Below are 19,518 nucleotides of genomic sequence, written 5' to 3'. Positions count from 1 at the left end.
GTGTACAAATAATTACAGAGTAACCACCTAAGTTTCCTTCAACTAAGCTATAAGTGGCAGAGCAGCAACACAGTTAACCTCTGGGAGATGACTACTACCTAGAAAGAAAACATTTAAAAATAGGTGAGCTACTAGCCCAATGAGTGACTTAATTAAAACATAAATCTCATGCTTAACCTGGAAACTGGTAAGTGAAAATTGAAAACTGAATATTGGCCCAAGCAAACATGTATGCATAACTTAAAAACATAACATTTTTTAAAACATAGCTGATCTGATCCTCAGTTGAGAGAGAACCCTTCTGTTCAATTCCCAATCGTAAATTTGGATTTGCAGAAAACTTTTAAACATATCATTTCTGAAAACATATTTAAATAAATCCTTAGTTTTGAGGTTAGAAAACTAAGTTGATGTGATGGCAAGGAAACAACTTTGGCAATAGGCATGTTGAGGCATTGGTCTTGTGGCAAGGTGATGGACAAGGACATGCAACTAAAGGAGTGGGCGATGGTGCAAGCGTCGGTCTTGAGGCATGCGACAATTGGATGGCATGCGTTGATGGGGTTGTCATGCATTGAAGATTGTTGAAGGCAAGAGCTTGCATTGATGGGCAAGGGAAGACGATCAACTTAAACCACCAATTATGTGGCTAGCTGTCATGATTAGGTTTAATAATTCCAAGTAGAGTTTGAGGTGGTAGCCTAGTAATAAAGGTTTAGCATGCAGATTTTAGTATAAATAAAGAGGCTGAATTCAGAATGATGGTTTGAGCAATCTACTCATGCAATTGAAGTGATTCCAAAGCCATCTAAAAGCTGAGTAAGTGTAGTTGTTCAGATAGGGCTGCTGGAAGGAAATCCCAAAGGAATCAAACTAGATATTGAAGAATTTGCAGAAAGGTCGAGTTTTTCGAGTAAGTCTGGGCCAGTGTTGAAGATTTGAAGTTTTTAGCCAAACCATGAAGAAACTTGAGCTCAAATTTTAAGGTATTAAGACAATTCTAAACATGTTTGTAGAATAAAATTTTTTGAGAAAAGGTCTAGAAAATGAGTTATTTGAATTATAAATTGAATTTGGAATTTTGAACAAGCAGGCACCTGTTTAGGTTAAGCAAGCAAGCAGCTTGAATGGCTAGATGGTGACGTTGGTGAATGCGTGTGCGGAGAGCTAAATTGCGTGCAAGGGATGCATTGGGCTAGACGCAAGGATGCATTGGACCATGCAACACATGCTAAGCCATAAGCACAAGAGAGCGCTAAGTGGGCGTTGGACTATGCGATGGAGCGTGTGGAGTTATGCAGGCAAGCACGTGAGGTGCTAGGCGCAGGGTTGCGTTGGAATGTGTTGGCACGCGGCTAGACGAGCGCACAAGGCATATGTTGAGCAAAGCGTTAGGCTGTGTGGGCTTGTGTTGAAGGCTTGGACGTATAAGGCATGCGATGGGCGCGTAGGGTGAGCGTTGGTGATGCAAGATTGTCGCATATCCAAGACTTAAACCTTAAAGGAATTTCTAAGTGTTGGACGCATGGAAGTATGCGTTGAGATGAAAGTACCTTATTTTTGACTAAATGTTGAGCTTAAGTATGAAAGACAGTCTCAAAAGGGAGACCATTGCTAGTAGCTAAAATATGTTGTTATGTCCACAGGGTTGACACTAATAAGAGAAGCTTATCAACCCTAGAAGGATTACCAAGGTAGTGAGTGACTATAAATGTTTCTAAATGTTTTAGTTAAAAGTTTATTTTCATGCTAGCTTATTCTAAAGCAAGTTTTCCAAGCAAACCAAGTCTAGAAAAGATGTTAACATATACTAGTTTTTAAAAGAGAGTTTCTAAAATATGGTTAAAGTAGTGATGTACATAGTTATCTGAAGCATGCGTTAGTAGTGATGTTTTATGATACCATGTTTTCAGTAAGCCTTTCTATGAAAGTATTTCCTTATAATGTGTGAACAACTCAATACTAAAGTACTAGGAGAAGATATCTGAGCTTACTTTTAGTTATGATCCTTGACGTTAGGATCCAAGTTAGTTATACGTGCACGAATGACAAGTGTAAAAGTTTAGGATGGAGGGCTAAACAAAAGGGTCTCACCCTCAAAAGAAGATCAACATGGAGGGCTGAGCAAAATGGTCTCTCCCTCATATGAAGATTAGTTGTAAAGTGATGGCAAAAAGGTCCACACCTTAACCTAGGTTATGGTTAGGAATTAAGCAAAAGGGTCTCTCTCTCAACTAAGAATTTTTTTAAATATATTTTCAGATATGATATGCTTAAAAGGTTTTATGTAAGGCGGGTTTAAGGTTGGGAATTGAACAAAAGGGTTCTCTCTCAACTGAGGATCAAATTAGTTATATTTTAAAAAATGTTATGTTTTTAAGTTATACATACATGTTTGCTTGGCTAGTATTCAATTTTCAGTTACAGTTTTCAGTTTAAGCATGAGTTTATGCTATGTTTAAATTTAGTCACTCACCAGGCTAGTAACTCACCCCATTTTTTTCAAAATGTTTTCCCTGTTAGACTAAGAAAACATGCAACGGAAGTATCAAGAATCCATAAGCATTCAAATTCACTAATTTTGGCAGAAACTAAAGCATGCTTATCTAAATAAGAGGGTTTTAGATCATACCTTTGTAGAACTCTTCAAGAACTTGATTAATCAACAACAGTCTTCATCAAAGATCACCGTGAACCACCTCAAGATCTTTTCCACTATCCTCTTGGAGCTTTAGACCGAGTTGTGGGACTCAAGAACAGCTTGAAGCGATGAAAAACAGAGAAAAGCACACAGTAGCACACTTCCAAAGAACCCTTCTTCCAGCTGAAATTTTCTCTCAAAATTTCTGTGTAATGCATGTCTTCAATTCACTCCAATCTTCTTTATTTATTGCAGATGAACATGCAAAGAAGATATATGCATGGCTTGCAGCTCATGCTTGGAGCTTTAATGAAGAAGAGGAAGTGGGCTTTGTGTGAGCATGAAGAAGATGATAATGGAAAACCAAGTATTTCCATTTTGTGCATGCAAACTGATTTTCCAATTTTTGTTTAAACCCAAAATTTGATTTCAAAATCTATTTTGATTTTTAAAACTGAAAAATTAATTTCATAAATTAATTTAAAATATTAATTAATTTAATATCAAATATTAAATTAATTTTTACATAATAATCATCTTCATATATTTAAATCATATTTAAATATATATTATCCTTAATACTGTTTAATTGAACGTTTCAAATGAATTTTTTCTCAAAGTTACTCTAAAAGCTTAACTATTTACGAGCTAGTAGGGGGACCTCGCGGACCTACATATCATGGGCTCCAACGATTCGAGATTAATCGGCTAAACTCATTTGACTGATCTAACCCCCATTCGTTAACTAATGAGACACTTCACTATAGCCCATAGTTGAACTCCCCTCACTGTAGATATATTATGCCCACTTTATAACCATAATTAGTAAGTCGTCCTTCACAGGTTATTCGTAATCACAGCTAGGTCAAAATTATCGTTTTACCCCTGTAAATACATTTTGTTCCTTAAGTTCCTACGGACCCTCTAATGAATAATTCTGATTCATAATCTCTATGAATCAAATCCTTTCTCTATCATGAGAAGGCGGGATTCTGATTGTTCAAGACTTGAAACCAGTACTTAAGAGAACAACCTATTTGCTAATCCTAAATCGAGTAGAAGTGAATTCCATCTTGCAAGGCTATGTCCCCAGCTATTCATCCAGTCTTATCCCCAAAATGGGAAGCTTATTGGGCAATGTTGTTAGACTACTCTCACCGTTTGTAGATTAAAGGATAATCTCGAACAAATAGGAGTTCATAGCTAGCTCAGGATTAAAATCGAGTTAACCTAGGTTATTTGATAAATGAAATAATTAGTTTTAACAGTAAACAGTCGTTATAAAGAAAAGTGACTATTTTCGTGGTCCAGTCTATATGCAAACTCATTACATTGGATGCCCCCACTCACATGTCTCAACATGAATGATTTATGGGTCACATCGTTTGTAGCACTTTACAACTTCTTGTAACAACTACAAAGTGGGTCACATCTAATAGTGTTACCAGGATGAGATACCCAATTTTATCCATATACTTATTAGACCATTTAGGCTATATACTGTCAACTTGATCTTGTTTATGTCACTACATAAAGTTACTGTATTTAGACTATAACCAAGGATATGTTTATTGGATTTTCATAATAAGATGAAAAATCAACAAATCATTATTATTGATAAATAGAATGTTTAACACGAACTGCGAGTTCTAGGACATTTCCAACAATCTCCCACTTGGACTAAAACTTCAGTGAGAACAAATATATACAATATAATGTTGAGAAACATAATGGAAAAACTACAATAAACTAGGGCATCTCTAATACCATATACATTCTCTCACTTGCCCTATATTACACTATTCAGAGTCCTAGTCTAACTAGGTGGCCCTCGAATACTTTAGCCGAGAGGGCTTTTGTGAATGGATCAACAAGGTTGTCTTTAGAGGCAATCTTTATTACGATCACATCTTCTCTGTGCACTATCTCTCGGATAAGATGGTACTTTTTTTCAATGTGTTTTCCATGTTTGTGACTCCTGGGTTCCTTTGAGTTGACAACAACACCACTATCATCACAATATAGTGTGATAGGCAAGTGCATATCTGGAACGACTTCCAAGTTAGCCAAGAATTTGCTTCTTTAGCAGCTTCGCATGCAGCCACGTATTCTGCTTCCATTGTGGAGTCAGCAATACAACTTTGCTTGATGCTTCTCCAAACTATAGCTCCTCCGTTAAGAGTGAAAACTGATCCTGAGGTAGATTTCCTGGAATCTACGTTAGTCTGAAAATCAGAATCAGTGTATCCTGTAAGGATCAAATCCTTAGGTCCATACATAAGCATATAGTTCTTCGTTCTCCTTAGATACTTGAGGATATTTTTTACAGCGGTCCAATGACTGTGTCTTGGATTGAATTGGAACCTGCTGACGATTCCAACTGCAAAACATATGTCAGGGCGTGTACACAACATAGCGTAGATCAAACTCCCAACTGCAGATGCATTGGAATTTTGTTCATCTCCTCAACTTCTTGAGGTGTCTTAGAACATTGTTCCATTGACAAATGAATTCCATGCCTAAAAGGTAATAAACCTTTCTTGGAATTTTGCATATTATACCTTGACAACATCTTGTCAATATAAGATACCTGAGATAGTGCCAATGTTCTATTCTTTCGGTTATGAAAGATCTGTATTTCTAGAACATACTGAGCATCACCCAAATCTTTCATTTGGAACTCTGTTGCTAACCATCTCTTTATGTCAGCAAGAAAACTTGTCTCATTTCCAATAAGCAAGATATCATCAATATATAGAACTAAGAATTCTACAGTTTTGTTAACTATCTTCTTGTATACACAAAGTTCGTCAAATTTTATGTTCTGTATATGAGTACTTTGTAGAGAATTTATTATGTTTTGAGAATGGAAAAAAATTGGAAGTTTTTTTGTTTTTATCTTAGAAAAGTCAAAAAAATATGTGTATAGTTAAAAATTAAAATCAATAATAGCAAAAAAGAAAAAAGACAAAATCAATTTCATTTACAAAAACAGTACCAGATATCCCAACCCAACTCTCCATCCAAACAGAGACAATAATTACCAACTCAACTCAACTCAACTCTGCACACCAAACACAGACAGACAATATAACTTTCCAGATAATTTAACTCTTCGAATAATAATTATAAGTCAACTCAATTCAATACTCCATTTTTATTGGTATCAAATGCCCCTAAATAAAGTGGTTTAGCCCGCCGAATGGCATTTTTGAAAATAATATTACAACTCTCTCTTTCATCTTCTTCTCAAAATCCCAGAACTCGCCTTTTCTTCTCATCCCCACTCTCTCCGCCATTTTCAGTCCCTCTCCACCGCCATCTCTCTCTCTCTCTTGCTCTCGCCGCTTCTCTTCCGTTCATCTTTACCTATCTCTCTCTCTCTCCTTCGATCTCCGGTCTGCTGCCGTTCGTCTTTCACTTAAGGCTTCTTCTTCGTCCGCCCTTCTCCTGCAAAACCCTAACATCCCCATACCTGGCTGAAGAGGGTAAATCTTAAAACTACAACAAAATGAGGATTATGATAAAAGGTGGTGTGTGGAAGAACACGGAAGATGAGATCCTTAAAGCTGCGGTTATGAAATATGGCAAAAACCAATGGGCTCGAATTTCGTCGCTTCTTGTTAGGAAATCTGCTAAGCAGTGCAAGGCTCGCTGGTATGAGTGGCTTGACCCCTCTATTAAAAAGGTACTTTTCCTTCTTCATTTTACGTGTTTTTCTTATAGATTGGTGTGATACTCGGGTTTCTTTTCAGATTAGTTGGATTTATCTTTTGAAGCTTGGTATGGTTTGATTATAATCGAATTGTTTAGGTCTTATGTTTTTGTTCTTTCATTTTCCTAGTTTTGCAATGTGGAAAGTCACCTCAATTTCTTTGTTGTGGTAGGTCGTTTGGACTGACCATTTGATTTCCATGATTACTTTAGACTGAGTGGACAAGAGAGGAGGATGAGAAACTACTCCATCTTGCTAAGCTCATGCCGACCCAGTGGAGAACTATTGCACCAATTGTCGGGCGTACTCCATCTCAGTGCCTCGAGCGGTATGAGAAGCTTCTTGATGCTGCTTGTGTTAAGGATGACAATTACGAACCAGGTGATGATCCAAGAAAATTGCGCCCTGGAGAAATTGACCCGAACCCAGAGTCAAAGCCTGCACGTCCCGATCCTGTTGATATGGATGAAGATGAAAAGGAAATGCTTTCTGAAGCACGAGCGAGGTTAGCAAATACTAGGGGAAAGAAGGCAAAAAGGAAAGCCCGAGAGAAACAACTTGAGGAGGCTAGAAGGCTTGCTTCGCTACAAAAAAGGAGAGAGCTAAAAGCTGCAGGGATTGATACTCGACAACGGAAGAGAAAGAGAAAAGGAATAGATTACAATGCTGAAATTCCGTTTGAGAAAAGGCCTCCTCCAGGATTTTTTGATGTTGGTGAGGAAGATAGACCAGTGGAACAGCCCAAGTTTCCAACAACAATTGAAGAACTTGAAGGCAAAAGAAGGATTGATGTAGAAGCTCAATTAAGAAAGCAAGATATTGCAAAGAATAAAATTGCTCAGAGACAAGATGCTCCATCAGCTGTACTGCAAGCAAATAAACTGAATGACCCAGAAATGGTGAGGAAAAGATCTAAGCTTATGCTGCCTGCACCTCAAATTTCAGACCATGAATTGGAGGAAATTGCAAAGATGGGATATGCAAGTGATCTTCTAGCTGGTAATGAAGAGCTTGCAGAGGGAAGTGGTGCTACACGAGCTCTGCTTGCAAATTATGCACAGACACCACGACAAGGAATGACACCTTTTCGAACTCCCCAAAGGACGCCGGCTGGGAAGGGTGATGCTATAATGATGGAGGCAGAAAACCTTGCTAGGCTGAGAGAATCTCAGACTCCATTATTGGGAGGAGAGAATCCGGAGCTGCATCCTTCAGATTTTTCAGGGGTCACCCCAAGGAAAAAGGAGATTCAAACACCAAATCCCATGTTAACACCCTCAGCAACTCCTGGTGGTGTTGGTCTCACACCTCGAAGTGGCATGACACCAGCTAGGGATGCTTACTCTTTTGGAATGACTCCAAAAGGGACACCTATTAGAGATGAGTTACATATCAATGAAGATATGGACGCACATGATAGTGCAAAACTTGAATCTCAAAGACAAGCTGATTTGAGAAGGAATCTTAGCCTAGGATTAGGCAATCTTCCACAGCCTAAGAATGAGTACCAGGTAGTTATGCAACCAATACCAGAGGACAAAGAAGAACCCGAGGAGATGATTGAAGAAGACATGTCTGATAGGATTGCTAGAGAACGAGCTGAGGAAGAAGCAAGGCAGCAGGCTTTGCTTAGGAAAAGATCAAAAGTGCTACAGAGGGAGCTTCCTCGGCCTCCTATTGCTTCTTTGGAACTTATTAGAAATTCTTTGATGAGAGCTGATGGAGACAAGAGTTCATTTGTTCCACCTACCCCTATCGAGCAGGCTGATGAAATGATAAGAAAGGAACTTCTTGCTTTGTTAGAGCATGATAATGCAAAGTACCCAATTGATGAAAAGGTCAACAAGGAGAAAAAGAAAGGTTCCAAGCGCATTGGAAATGGACCTACTGCAGCCATCCCCACAATAGATGATTTTGAAGAAACTGAGATGGAAGAGGTAAACTTTTCCCAACCTTTGTTTGATGTTTAATTTGCAATCTTGTTGCCATCATATCTTCGTTTAGAGCAACCAGTTGTGTCATTCTTTGTTTTGTTTTTGAGGAGCTTGCGTGATTGGAGTTGTTTTCTTTGAGATTCTAAAATTTGATCTGTTATGCACATATACAATTGAATTTATTTATTTTTTCTTTTCTTGTTAACAAACCTGTAGAAGGCCAAATAAAATATATTAATAATTGAGCATAGCTCCCTTAAGAATAAATCCCTATTATTCATGCTCATGTCATTAGATTAGTTACTTCTAATATTGGATTCTGGTTATTGGGCGTAGCCACTAGTGGTAGCTGATGGTCTTAGCTCTTCTTTCAGTATTTTTGCCCAAGTATATCTAATAGTGCTATGAAGAGCGGTAGTTTTAGAAGGTTTGGATGGTAGGGTGTTGTTGATGGCAATTCGTGGAGGAAGCTGAGATATGTGAGTACAAATTTGTTGTGTCAGTGTTGGCTCTAGTGATGGTGGTACTGTGGTCGTTACCAGTTACAGCTTTTGGGTGTTTAAACTGTCAGCGTTGGTGTATTAAATAGTACAGTGATGTGCAATACAACCCATTTCTAGCCTGTTTGTATCTTGCGCTCTGTTCTATAGGTTCTAAAAATTTATATTCGAATAGGCTGGAGAATTACTAGTAGGGAGTTAAAATGTTTCTGTTTTTCTTCATTGTTCATGGAAGTAAAGTTTATATAATTGAAGAAAAACTATCACACAGTCGATGCCAAATTAGTTGTTTAATTTTTTTGTCCGAGGGGTGAATAATTGTTTAATATTAATTAGAGTTCAGTATATATTTTTAGTATCAATTTTGAGTTTTTAGACTATAATTAAGTTCTTTTTAACTTTAATTAATCGATCAAGTAGGCCTTGAGAATTGTTCAACTTCCTTAACTCCTTGACCAAGAGGTCAGAGGTCATTTCACTTTTATTTGGTTAATTTCCTCTTTTAGTTCCCCAACACACGGGCTTGGGGAGATTCAAGCCTCTAATCTTTAGATCGAGAGCAAAACTATTAACCAGCGAACTATTCTAGATCAACTTGCTAAAGTTAATAAAAACTTGAAGTTGATACTAAAATGTATACTGAAGTCTAATTAAATTTAACTAGCATGAATTTATTTTTAACTAAGTAAAATAGGTTAAATTACATGTTTAGTCCTTGAACTTTGAGGTTTGTATCTATTTGGTCCTTAAACTTTCAAAATTGTCCAATAGATCCTTGAACTTTCAATTTTTTGTCTAATAGGTACCTGACAAATTCAAAATTTCTAAAGATTAATTTATCTATTAGATATTAATTAGAATTTTATCTTATGGAACTCTAAGCATTCAATTTTGTGTCTGATTTGTGAACTTTAAAAAATTTGGAAGTTTATGGAACAAATTTGATTTTGAAAGTTCAGGGACCAAATAGACACATCTCAAAGTTTAGGCCTATGCTAAGAATAAATTAACTTATAAAAAAGTGTGGGTAACGAATACTAATATGATGTATTAATAAGAGGTAGTCATAAAAATTAGTTTGTACTGTACACTATATTTGCTTGATTAATTTGTTAAATAAAACCAATATCTAGGGTTCAGTTTGATAACCATTTATTTGTTGGTTTTTGGTGTTTGAAAATTAGACTTAGTAACACTAGTTATTGTGAAAACTAAAATATGTAGCTTTTAGAAACTTGTTTTTGTTTTTGAAATTCGGCAAAGGATCCTAATGTTTACTTAGCAAATATGAAAGGTATGGTAATGAAATTGTGAAAAAACAATAACAGGTTTTTAAAACAAAAGATCAAATGGTTATCAAATTGGGTTTAAGTGATAGATTCTTTTTTGTTCACTATTGTTCATCCCGTAGGAACAAAAATTCTATGTGTAGGGTAATATGAAACCTTAATATTTTCTTTAAAATGTACCTTGAATAATTATAACCTGCGTTTGGAAGCTAAAGGTTGTCAAAATTATTAAAAGCTGACTTAATTAATATCATTCTAAAATCTAAATGATGTCTTACATAAAAGGAAATTTATAGTGAAGAATGCTTATGCTTTTAAAAGCTATAATATGAAGTTCGCTTTTCTGCACTCTCAAAATTTGTTGTTTGTCCCTGATATTTTCTTTCTGTTTCCATCAATATTTTCAAATTTATAGTGAATATGCTTCTTTTCTTCTCTTTGCTTCTCTCTTCCCTTTGTTTCTTTTATTCTTTTTTTGTTTTACGTTTTTTTGTTGATGGCTCAAATCTGACCAAACCCGACCAGTCAATTGTATGGATGGTCGATTGGCGATACCAACTCTTAAAAAACATTCTAAACTGACCGACTGATCTGATATGTTGACACTCGGTGCCGATTTTAGCCCAAAGTCGACTTCAACCAACCGATGATCACCTCTAGTTTGTAAGAGTTTGGAGAGATTGATGAGAAACTTTTTGTGGGAAAGGGTTGAGGGGGGTGGTGGTTCACATTTAGTTAAATGGAACGTGGCTCTTAAGCTTGTTACCCGGGTCAATTTGGTATTGGGAGTTTGAGATTACATAATGAGGCTTTTATGGCCAAATAGTTGTGGCATTCTGTCTCTGAGTCTAATGTGACGTGGTTTAGAGTGATAGTGTGTAGGTTTAGCCCTCACCCTTTTAAGTTCTCTTTGAGTGGGGAGTCGAGGAGCCTCCAAAAATCCCTCTTAAATGCCATTTCTTTGGGTTTTCCCTCCTTTTCTCAATTGACCACTTGTTTTCTGGGGGATGGCTTAGACACTTCTTTTTAGGAGGATGAGGATCGGTGGGTGGGAGACAAACCTTTGTGTGACTTACTTCCTCGTTTCTACTTTCTTTCGGATAAGAAATTGCATCAGATCTACTTCAATTTCTTTGGGCTTTCATTGGCTTTTGTCCAATAGAGAGGCAATTGAGGTGGCATATATATATATATATATTGATAAGAAACAAATTTCATTGATCTATGAAATTTACAAGAAAGAACGAAAAAGCCAAAGGAGTTATATAAGAGATCTCCAATTGGGCAAGAGGGAAGAAAAAGGTGTATGATTTAAAGAAGATACTAGGGGTGTTCAAAAAACCCGGTAACCCGACCAACCCGGACTACCCAACCCAAACCGCAAGGGTTGGGTCGAGTTAGATTTTATTTTGGGTTAGGTTGGGTTAAAAAATATTAAATTCGGGTTGGGTCTCGGGTTACCCCGTTTCAGGGTTGACCCGACCCGACCCGAACATATATATAAATAAAAGTTAAAAAAAAGTCAATTTTTTTTTTTTTTAAAAAAAAGAACCGGTGACCCAACCTGGCTCAACCCGGAAATTTTGGGTTGGGTTGGGTTGACCCTCCAAAAAAGAACTAATAGGGTTCATTATTAGCCAACCCGAATTTTTGGGTTGGTCCACAAAAATCTTCCAACCCGGCCCAACCCGGACTATGTACACCCCTAGAAGATACATTTGCACCAACTCATAGCATGAAAGATAATGAGTTCTCAGAAAAAGCAAACAAAAGAGCTTTCCTTGTCATTGAAAAGATGGTTGTTCCTGGCCTTCCAAGTGAGTGAAATCAGAGGGAGAGAGGAAATGTGAGAGAAATTGAGTAAAACCAATTTAATTTTTACATTTATGAGAGTTTGAGGTTTAATTCTAACATCTATCATAGTTTCAGAGTTTGATTCTTAAATTTCTCATAGTTTTGGGGTTTAATTCTTACCCTTGAAAGTTTAAGGGTACAACTTTTATACTTTTGGAAGTTTAAGGGTTTAACTTTTACAATTGAAAGTTTAGAGGTACAATTGTTACCACCACCCCAATTGTTATCACCACCATCCTTGGGGTGTGGTTTTTGCAATTTGCCCTTTTTAAAAGTTTAAGTTGGCTGCACTTGAGGTTTTAGTTTTCTCTTCTTCTGGAAGATAAAAATTCCATAAAATGTCAGATTTTTGCTCGGCGGGTTCTTATAGGGAGAGTCAATACTTGGGATTGTGTCTAAAGCCATTCCTCTTTCGTCGTGCTTTGCAATGGTGCATTCGTTGTACCGCATGCTGAGGATCTGAATCATTTGGTGGGAGCATAATAGTAGAATTTTTAGGGATATGGAGAAATTTAGAGAGGAGATTTTTGGACTTGGTAAGGTTTAATCAGTATTTTCAAAGCGCAAGGTGCACCTCAAGGCGACACGTCCCTTGATTGCCTCAAGGCGAGAGGCGACAAAAATGCGACGCCCGAACAAAGCGAGGTGCAATTAATAAATAAATAAATATATAATATATATAGAAGAAGAACATAAGTTTATATACAAATGTTAAAGCCTCAAAGATTAATAATAGTAATCTAATAAATAAAAATGAACAAAATTCTAAAAGTAAAAGTTCAAGACATGATCAAACGTCAAATTCAATATCATCCCCATCTAAATCTAAGGTTTCATCCATTGCTCCCCCTTGGCCATTGTCCTCAATGTCTAATTCCTCTTCATCGTCGCATCATCTTCATCACTAAACACTTGTATAGTTGGTGTTTGCTTTCGAACTCTAAAAGTGGAGGTAGAGGCAGCTGACTTTCCTTTTGATGGGTTCTGTAACTAGCACGAGCTACATCTCCCCATGTGAGGTCGCCATCATAAAAAACTAGCTCATTGTCAACTTCAGCTTCATTATTTTCTTCATCCAATGTTCCGACCAACCATTCATTACTCACGTCTATGTGATCTAAGGAGATTGGATCAAGTTGATCCTTTAAATCAAAACACTCTTTAAGTGCTTGATTATACTTTATATAAAGCGCTTCTGTTCCAACTTGTTCCTCTTTTTCTTATGAATCTACAAATTATTAACCATTATGGAATTAGAAGTTTGTTTTAAAATTTAAATTAATAATGTAGAAAACAAAATGATCACTTACATGTTCAAAAATACTCCAATTGCACTCACACCCAGAAGTGTTGCACGTTAGGTTAAGGACTCTCATGGCTAACTTTTGTAAAATTGGAGTACTACCACCATAAAGAGCCCACCATGATGCTGTTCGCACGTTTGACATGATTTAGAAGAAATAACATACTTATATACACATACACTATTAACGTAGTAGGGAATGTGAGTCCTTACCTGACGTCTTAACTTTTCTTGTGTTGATTGCTAAGTCAATGCCGAACATGCTTTTAGCTTCAGAATATAACTCTAATTCCACCGTGCATCGATTTTGATCACTAGTAGATGGTATCAATCTTTGTACAACTTTAAGAAGACCACTCATGACTTCAACATCTTGAGTAATTCTATCTTTGTGGTCATAAAAAAGTGATGGATCCAAATAATAACCAACAGTATGTAATGGTCGATGAAGTTGACAATCACATCTTCTATCAATGATTTCCCAAATTGGCATGTACTTCATCTCATTATCATTAAACCCACTCTTAATGGCCTCTTTTGCCCTATCCATCGCCTCATAGATATATCCCATTGCAGGTTTATTACCATCAACAAGTCTAAGTACTCGAACTAATGGTCTGGATGCCTTTAAAGTGTAGACCACTGAGTTCCAAAAGGATGACATCAAACGGTGTCGGCTGCTCTCTTTCCCCTTAGATCTTTTGTCCATTTGGAAGTCGTCCATTTCTTAGGAATAAACATCTTTCTCAAGTTCACTTTATTCCTATGGATACTTGGGAGGGTCAAACATACTTTTTCCAAGAGTTCAAATACTTTTTCTCCAGTTTTGATGCATGAAGATGCATCAATCGATTCCAAAAACAATGTCCCCGCAGCAGAATGCACTAAAAAATTTATCAAGGTTCGATCTCTTCTATCAGTCAACCCATCAGACATCAAAGAACAACCATTTTTTTTCCATTCAACCTCATGGTTGCTCATTAAATTTTTTGTATGTTCTACTTCCTTTTTTAAGCATATCACTCTAGCCTTGTGATAAAAAGGAGGTACCAACCTAGGTCCAAATTGTCCTATGGCTTCAATCATTATTTGAAAACTTTTCAACCGAATTGTATTCAAGGGAATACCTGCTTGATAAATCCAACGTTTAATAAATTGAACTGTAGCATCTCTCCCTTCTTTGTTGTATTTTTTGGTGATGGTTGATTGCTTTAGCTTCTTTAATCTATTTCGCTCATCAACTACCTTGGCTGGATTTGGATATACAAATGTATCCATTGCTCCTTTAGTTTGTGGTGGATGTGCTTGCAGTTGTGATTGTGATTGAATTGCTCGTTTTTTAGATGTTCCGGTACTTGATCCACATCCACCAACTTTCATCTCATCCTCCATCTCATCTCTATCAATTATATTCAAATCATAAGCACCACCATAGTTGGGGGGGGGGGCATTGCTTTCCTCCCTCTTTGCTTTTGTCTTCATTTGGTACTCTTTCAATTCCTCTATTACATTGGTAGGGCACTTCAAGCATGCTTTAACATTTCGGTTTCCATCCACTAAGTGTTGTGTTGCCCGACAAATGCCACCCTTTGTGATTTTTCCACAAAACATACATTTACATGTGTTCGTATCTTTTTTGTTTTCTAAGATGACATATTGCCAATCGGGGTGTTTTCGTTTTTTCTCTCCTTCTCCCATCCTATTATAAAACAATGAAAATAAACCAAAAAACTTAAAAAAAAGGAAGATGCCTATTTTATAAATGTTTCCACTCAAAATTGAATAAAAACTTAAAAGTATACCGAAAAAAGAAAAAAAAGACTAATCTTTTTAAAAACAAGTTGAATATGAAAAACAAGTAGTATACTGAAACAACAAAAATGAAAAAATCGGAAAAAAAACAAGTTGGAAAAAAAAAGTATATTGAAAAAAACTGATCTCGTTCAAAAGAAAGTTAAATATGAAAATAAAAAAAAACAGAAGAAAAAGCATACAAAACAGCATACTGAAAGTCTGGAAAAAAAAATAGTATACTGAGAAAACGAAAATGAAAAAATCGAAAAAAAACAAGTTGAAAAAAAAAAGAAAGTTGAATATGAAAAACAAAAAAGAAAAAAAAGCATACGAAAACTGAAAAAACAAGTCTGGAAAAAAAAAACTTAAACATGAAAAACTACACTACAATAGAAAGAAAAAAGAACTAAAGAGCCTTTACTTTTTTTTTTTTTTTAAGTGAAACTACTCGGAATCTGCTGAGAAGATCTACAGTGGAGAAAAAAAAAACTAACCTTTTTTATTGCTTTTTGCTTTTTCTACCCTTCAAAATTGCAGCCGAAGAACATGAATGGAAAAGTTGTTGAAAACGTTTCCCTTTTTTTGGAAGAATCTCAGAATATTAGGATAAGGAGAACTTTAAACTTGGAAGATTAAAAAATCAAACCAAACGTGGAGAATAGGAAGAGACAATCACGTTTTTCTATATTGATTTTTGCTTTTTCGTATATAGCTGGCTGTATATTTTAATATTAGGTTGCATGGATTTGGTGGGCCTCTTTTACGTGGGCTTACGTTTATAATTAAAAAAAAAAAAAAGAAAGAAGAATTTCACCCAGGCACATGCCTTGGCCAAGGTTCAAGGCGAGCACCTCCTTCAATCTGCACGCCTCAGTGCCACATGAGGCGTAGAGGGCTCCGGTTGCCTTGCCTCTCGCCTCAGGCACGCGCCCGGAGTCGCCTCAATAACACTGGGTTTAATGCTTTCATTTGGGTGCTGTCAAGTTCTTTATGTAGTTAGTTTTGGACTTTGGTCTTTTGAGGACTTGTTTTTTTGTTTGCCTTTTGAATCCTTTCAATTTTTCTCTATGAATGCTCAGTTTCTTATCCCCCCACCCCAAAAAGAAGAGGGAAAAGAAAAGAAAAATAAAGTTCCATAAAATCCCTCATGTGTGGTTTTTGCTGTGTGATATGCACCTTTGTGCCAGCAGCTTAAAAGATTTCCTGATTTTTACTCGTCGACTCTAAATTTTGAGAAGTAGCCTGATTGATCCTACTCTTGTCGTTTATGTGGTTTTGAAAGAGTTAAGTCTTATTTATTTGTATTTTTTTTTTGTGTGTGTGTGTGTTGGGGGGGGGTAATGAAGGGGGAATCACTGGTTGTAATTGACCATTTCTATGAAAATCTTGTGATTGCATTTCATTGATTCTTAATTTTCTAATATAGTGAAGTAGTTTCCTTCTATCTATCTGATGTTTGTTTTTCCCTCTATTTATTTGTACACGAGCATTTAGTAAGTATGTTCTTTGAAACAGGCCGATTATTTGATAAAGGAAGAGGCCCGGTATCTGTGTGCTGCAATGGGGCATGAAAATGAATCCTTAGATGAATTTGTGGAAGCGCACAAAACCTGCTTGAATGATCTTATGTACTTCCCCACTAGGAATGCTTATGGACTTTCAAGCGTTGCTGGAAACCATGAGAAATTAGCCGCCTTGCAGGATGAATTTGAGTATGTTAAGAAGAAAATGGATGATGATACTGAGAAGGCTGTCCGGTTGGAGAAGAAGGTTAAAGTTCTCACACATGGCTATGAGGTATGGATGTTGGAATTCTCACGTTTATGGTATCATACTTTATCTGTTTTGTTTGGTTTAATTTAATTCTTTATCTTGTTCACTATTTATTATTAATTTTTTGTCCTTGCTGGAAAATATTTTCCGGTCCAATTGGCACATATGTTTATCAAGTCTAATATTTCTTGGCCATTTGTTTTATTTTCATAATCTGAATTGTGTAGCCAGATACTTTGTGCTGGAATATGCATTGCCTTGAGTTAAATTACAAATTTAGTTTCTATAGTTTAGAAAAAGTTAAATTCAGTCTCTATGATTTACAATTAGAATTTGGTTCCTCTGATTTGATAAAATTCTCCAAAATAGTTGCTATGGTAGGGACTATTTATGAAAGGTTTATCAAACCAGGGACTATTTATGAGGTTTTATCAAACAAGGACTATTTATGAGGTTTTATCAAACAAGGACTAAATTCTAACTTTTAAATAGGGGCTAAATTCTAACCTTTTCCAAACCATAGGGACCAAATTTGTAATTTAACCATTTCTCATAAGAGAACGTTAATGTTTTTGAGTTATCTTGCAATTACTCTTTCTTTTGTAAATATATCGATGTCATGCCTCGATATATTCTAAATCTCATATTATTATGCTTTATAAAATGTTTATAGAACCATTTTTTATTTCTATCAAACATTGTGGGAACTGGTAATAGTCTATAAATAGCCAAAAAGGGAGTAGGTTCTGAATCCTTCATCGAGAAACCATGGGGGAATAGAGAAAAACTCAATTTTGTAAAATAAAAATGGAATACTCTTTGACGGAGGTCCAGATGAATGCAAAAGAATGATTTTATTTCCAAATGCTTTGATATTTCTATTTTTGCCTTTTATTCTCTTCTTTCATAGGGCTTCCATCCAGATCTCCCTTTAAGTTGGTAAAAAATGATATACAGCCCAAAGCGATCCTGTTTAGAAGTAGTGAAATATGAGAGAAGCCTTCTCACAATAGAAAGTCTACACTTTGTTGACTTCGAATTCTTGTTCTCATTTTTAGCTTTTCCATCTTTTATAAAAAGTTTGTTTCTTGATTCTTTTAGTAGAACATAATATTTCATTGGAAAAAAAAAAGAAAAAGAAAGAATGCACGGACATCCAATTTGTTATTTGTTTTCAACACCTTATGAAACTCGGAAGTGTAATTTGTTATTTGTTTACATTTCAGACACGGTCAAAACAAAGCCTTTGGCCGCAAATTGAGGCCACTTTCAAGCAGATAGACACTGCAGCAACAGAGCTGGAGTGCTTTCAAGCTCTTCAAAAGCAAGAGATATCAGCTGCTTCACACAGGATTAGTGGTATCTGGGAGGAGGTTCAAAAACAAAAAGATCTGGAGAGAACTTTGCAGCTACGTTATGGAAGCCTTATGGGAGACTTGGAAAAGATGCAGAAAATCATGGTTGATCGTAGGGCACAGGCACAAAAGGAAGAAGAAATTGTTGCAGAGAGTCACGCTCTTCAGTTGGCTGAGGCTGAGGCTGAGGCTGTGGCTGAGGCTGAGGCTGAGGCCGAGGCTAATCAAACTGTTGGAGAAAAGGCTGATAGATCTGAACCCATGTCTGCATCAGTAGCAGTTGATAGTGAAAATTCTGTACCTGTTACCTCAACCTCCAATGAATTAATGGGTGAACAACCGAACTCGTCCGTGGGACATGAACATGAAACTTCTAATGCCATGGATATCAACACAGAAAAAGATAGCGTAGCGATGAGCTCAGATATTGTTTTATCTGATAACAAACTACCTTCTGCAGTGGAAGAGAATGCATCACTGCCTGACAATGGCTTTGAAGATTCTAACAGAAGTCAAACCATTGATGTTCCTTCTCAAGAGCCATTGGACCCTGCTGCAAATGGCACTCCAGATGTGACCATTACGGTGGAAAATAAGATCAGTAACGATTTGGTTGATGGTGCAGCTATTGAAAATGCTAAATGTAGTACTGATATTGATGTTGTCGAGGAAGTCAAAGATGTCGAAACTCAGCAGCCTGTGATTGAAACTGAAAACTCAGATCATTCAACTAATCTGGATTCTGCTGCACCTGCATCTTCTAACGAGGATGGCCCTGTGAATGATGGTAATGGGGAACTCCCTCGTGGCGAAGGGGAAGCAACAGAATCGAATGTCTAGATAATGTAGAGATGATTCAGGTTGTTCTGCGGCTTGTTTTTCGGGTGGGATAAGAGAGAGAGAGAGAGAGAGAGAGACGATTCCATGAAATAGTGGTACAGATTTCATGTAAGAAGAGGAGGGGTTGAGATCTGAATTCCCATTTAGAAGGCGGCTTCTTCTTGGAAGTGTATCTCTAAAGGCAGAGATTGATGTGCTGGAACAACCCCTTAGGATGAGGCACAAGATTTGTATTGCTTTCTTTTTGTAGGATTTTCTTTTATGAAATATTTTATTAAAGCTTCATATGGAAGAGTATTGATGACATTTTACTTGTTAATTTCTATCATACTGTTCCTCATTCAACACATCATATGAGTTCTGTGGCTTACTAAAAAAAAGTTGAGTCTATATTATTATTGGTTTGTTTTATTTTATTTTACTTTTTCCAAGAGTTTAATTTCATGGATTATCCAAGTTTTGAAGGTATTTTTTTCTAAAATTTATGAAGAGATAAATTAGTGTCGTGTCTGTTTAAGTA

The 19,518-nt window shown here is 36.4% G+C and overlaps 1 protein-coding gene and 1 pseudogene across 2 annotated transcripts; one reads left to right on the top strand and one right to left on the bottom strand.

Annotated features, from left to right (window-relative positions):
* The first annotated feature begins 5,891 nt into the window (after window positions 1–5,891).
* Window positions 5,892–19,304, top strand: LOC120069406 (cell division cycle 5-like protein). Of its 2 annotated transcripts, none has more exons than XM_039021144.1 (4): window positions 5,892–6,329; window positions 6,569–8,293; window positions 16,546–16,827; window positions 18,030–19,304. In XM_039021144.1, the coding sequence occupies exons 1-4, from the start codon at window positions 6,153–6,155 to the stop codon at window positions 18,996–18,998; spliced, it is 3,153 nt and encodes a 1,050-aa protein (XP_038877072.1). In that variant the 5' UTR covers window positions 5,892–6,152; the 3' UTR covers window positions 18,999–19,304. The 2 variants fall into 2 exon arrangements, with proteins under 2 accessions (XP_038877072.1, XP_038877073.1); XM_039021145.1 differs by having other exon boundaries at window positions 6,188–6,329; window positions 6,529–8,293.
* Window positions 9,578–13,407, bottom strand: LOC120069407 (annotated as a pseudogene).
* Window positions 19,305–19,518: the final 214 nt, after the last annotated feature.

Source organism: Benincasa hispida, unplaced genomic scaffold (genome assembly GCF_009727055.1).
Source record: "Benincasa hispida cultivar B227 unplaced genomic scaffold, ASM972705v1 Contig387, whole genome shotgun sequence".
In the NCBI taxonomy this organism is placed as follows: domain Eukaryota; kingdom Viridiplantae; phylum Streptophyta; class Magnoliopsida; order Cucurbitales; family Cucurbitaceae; genus Benincasa; species Benincasa hispida.
Note: the sequence above shows the minus strand (reverse complement) of the source record. Positions and strands in the feature narration are given on the sequence as shown.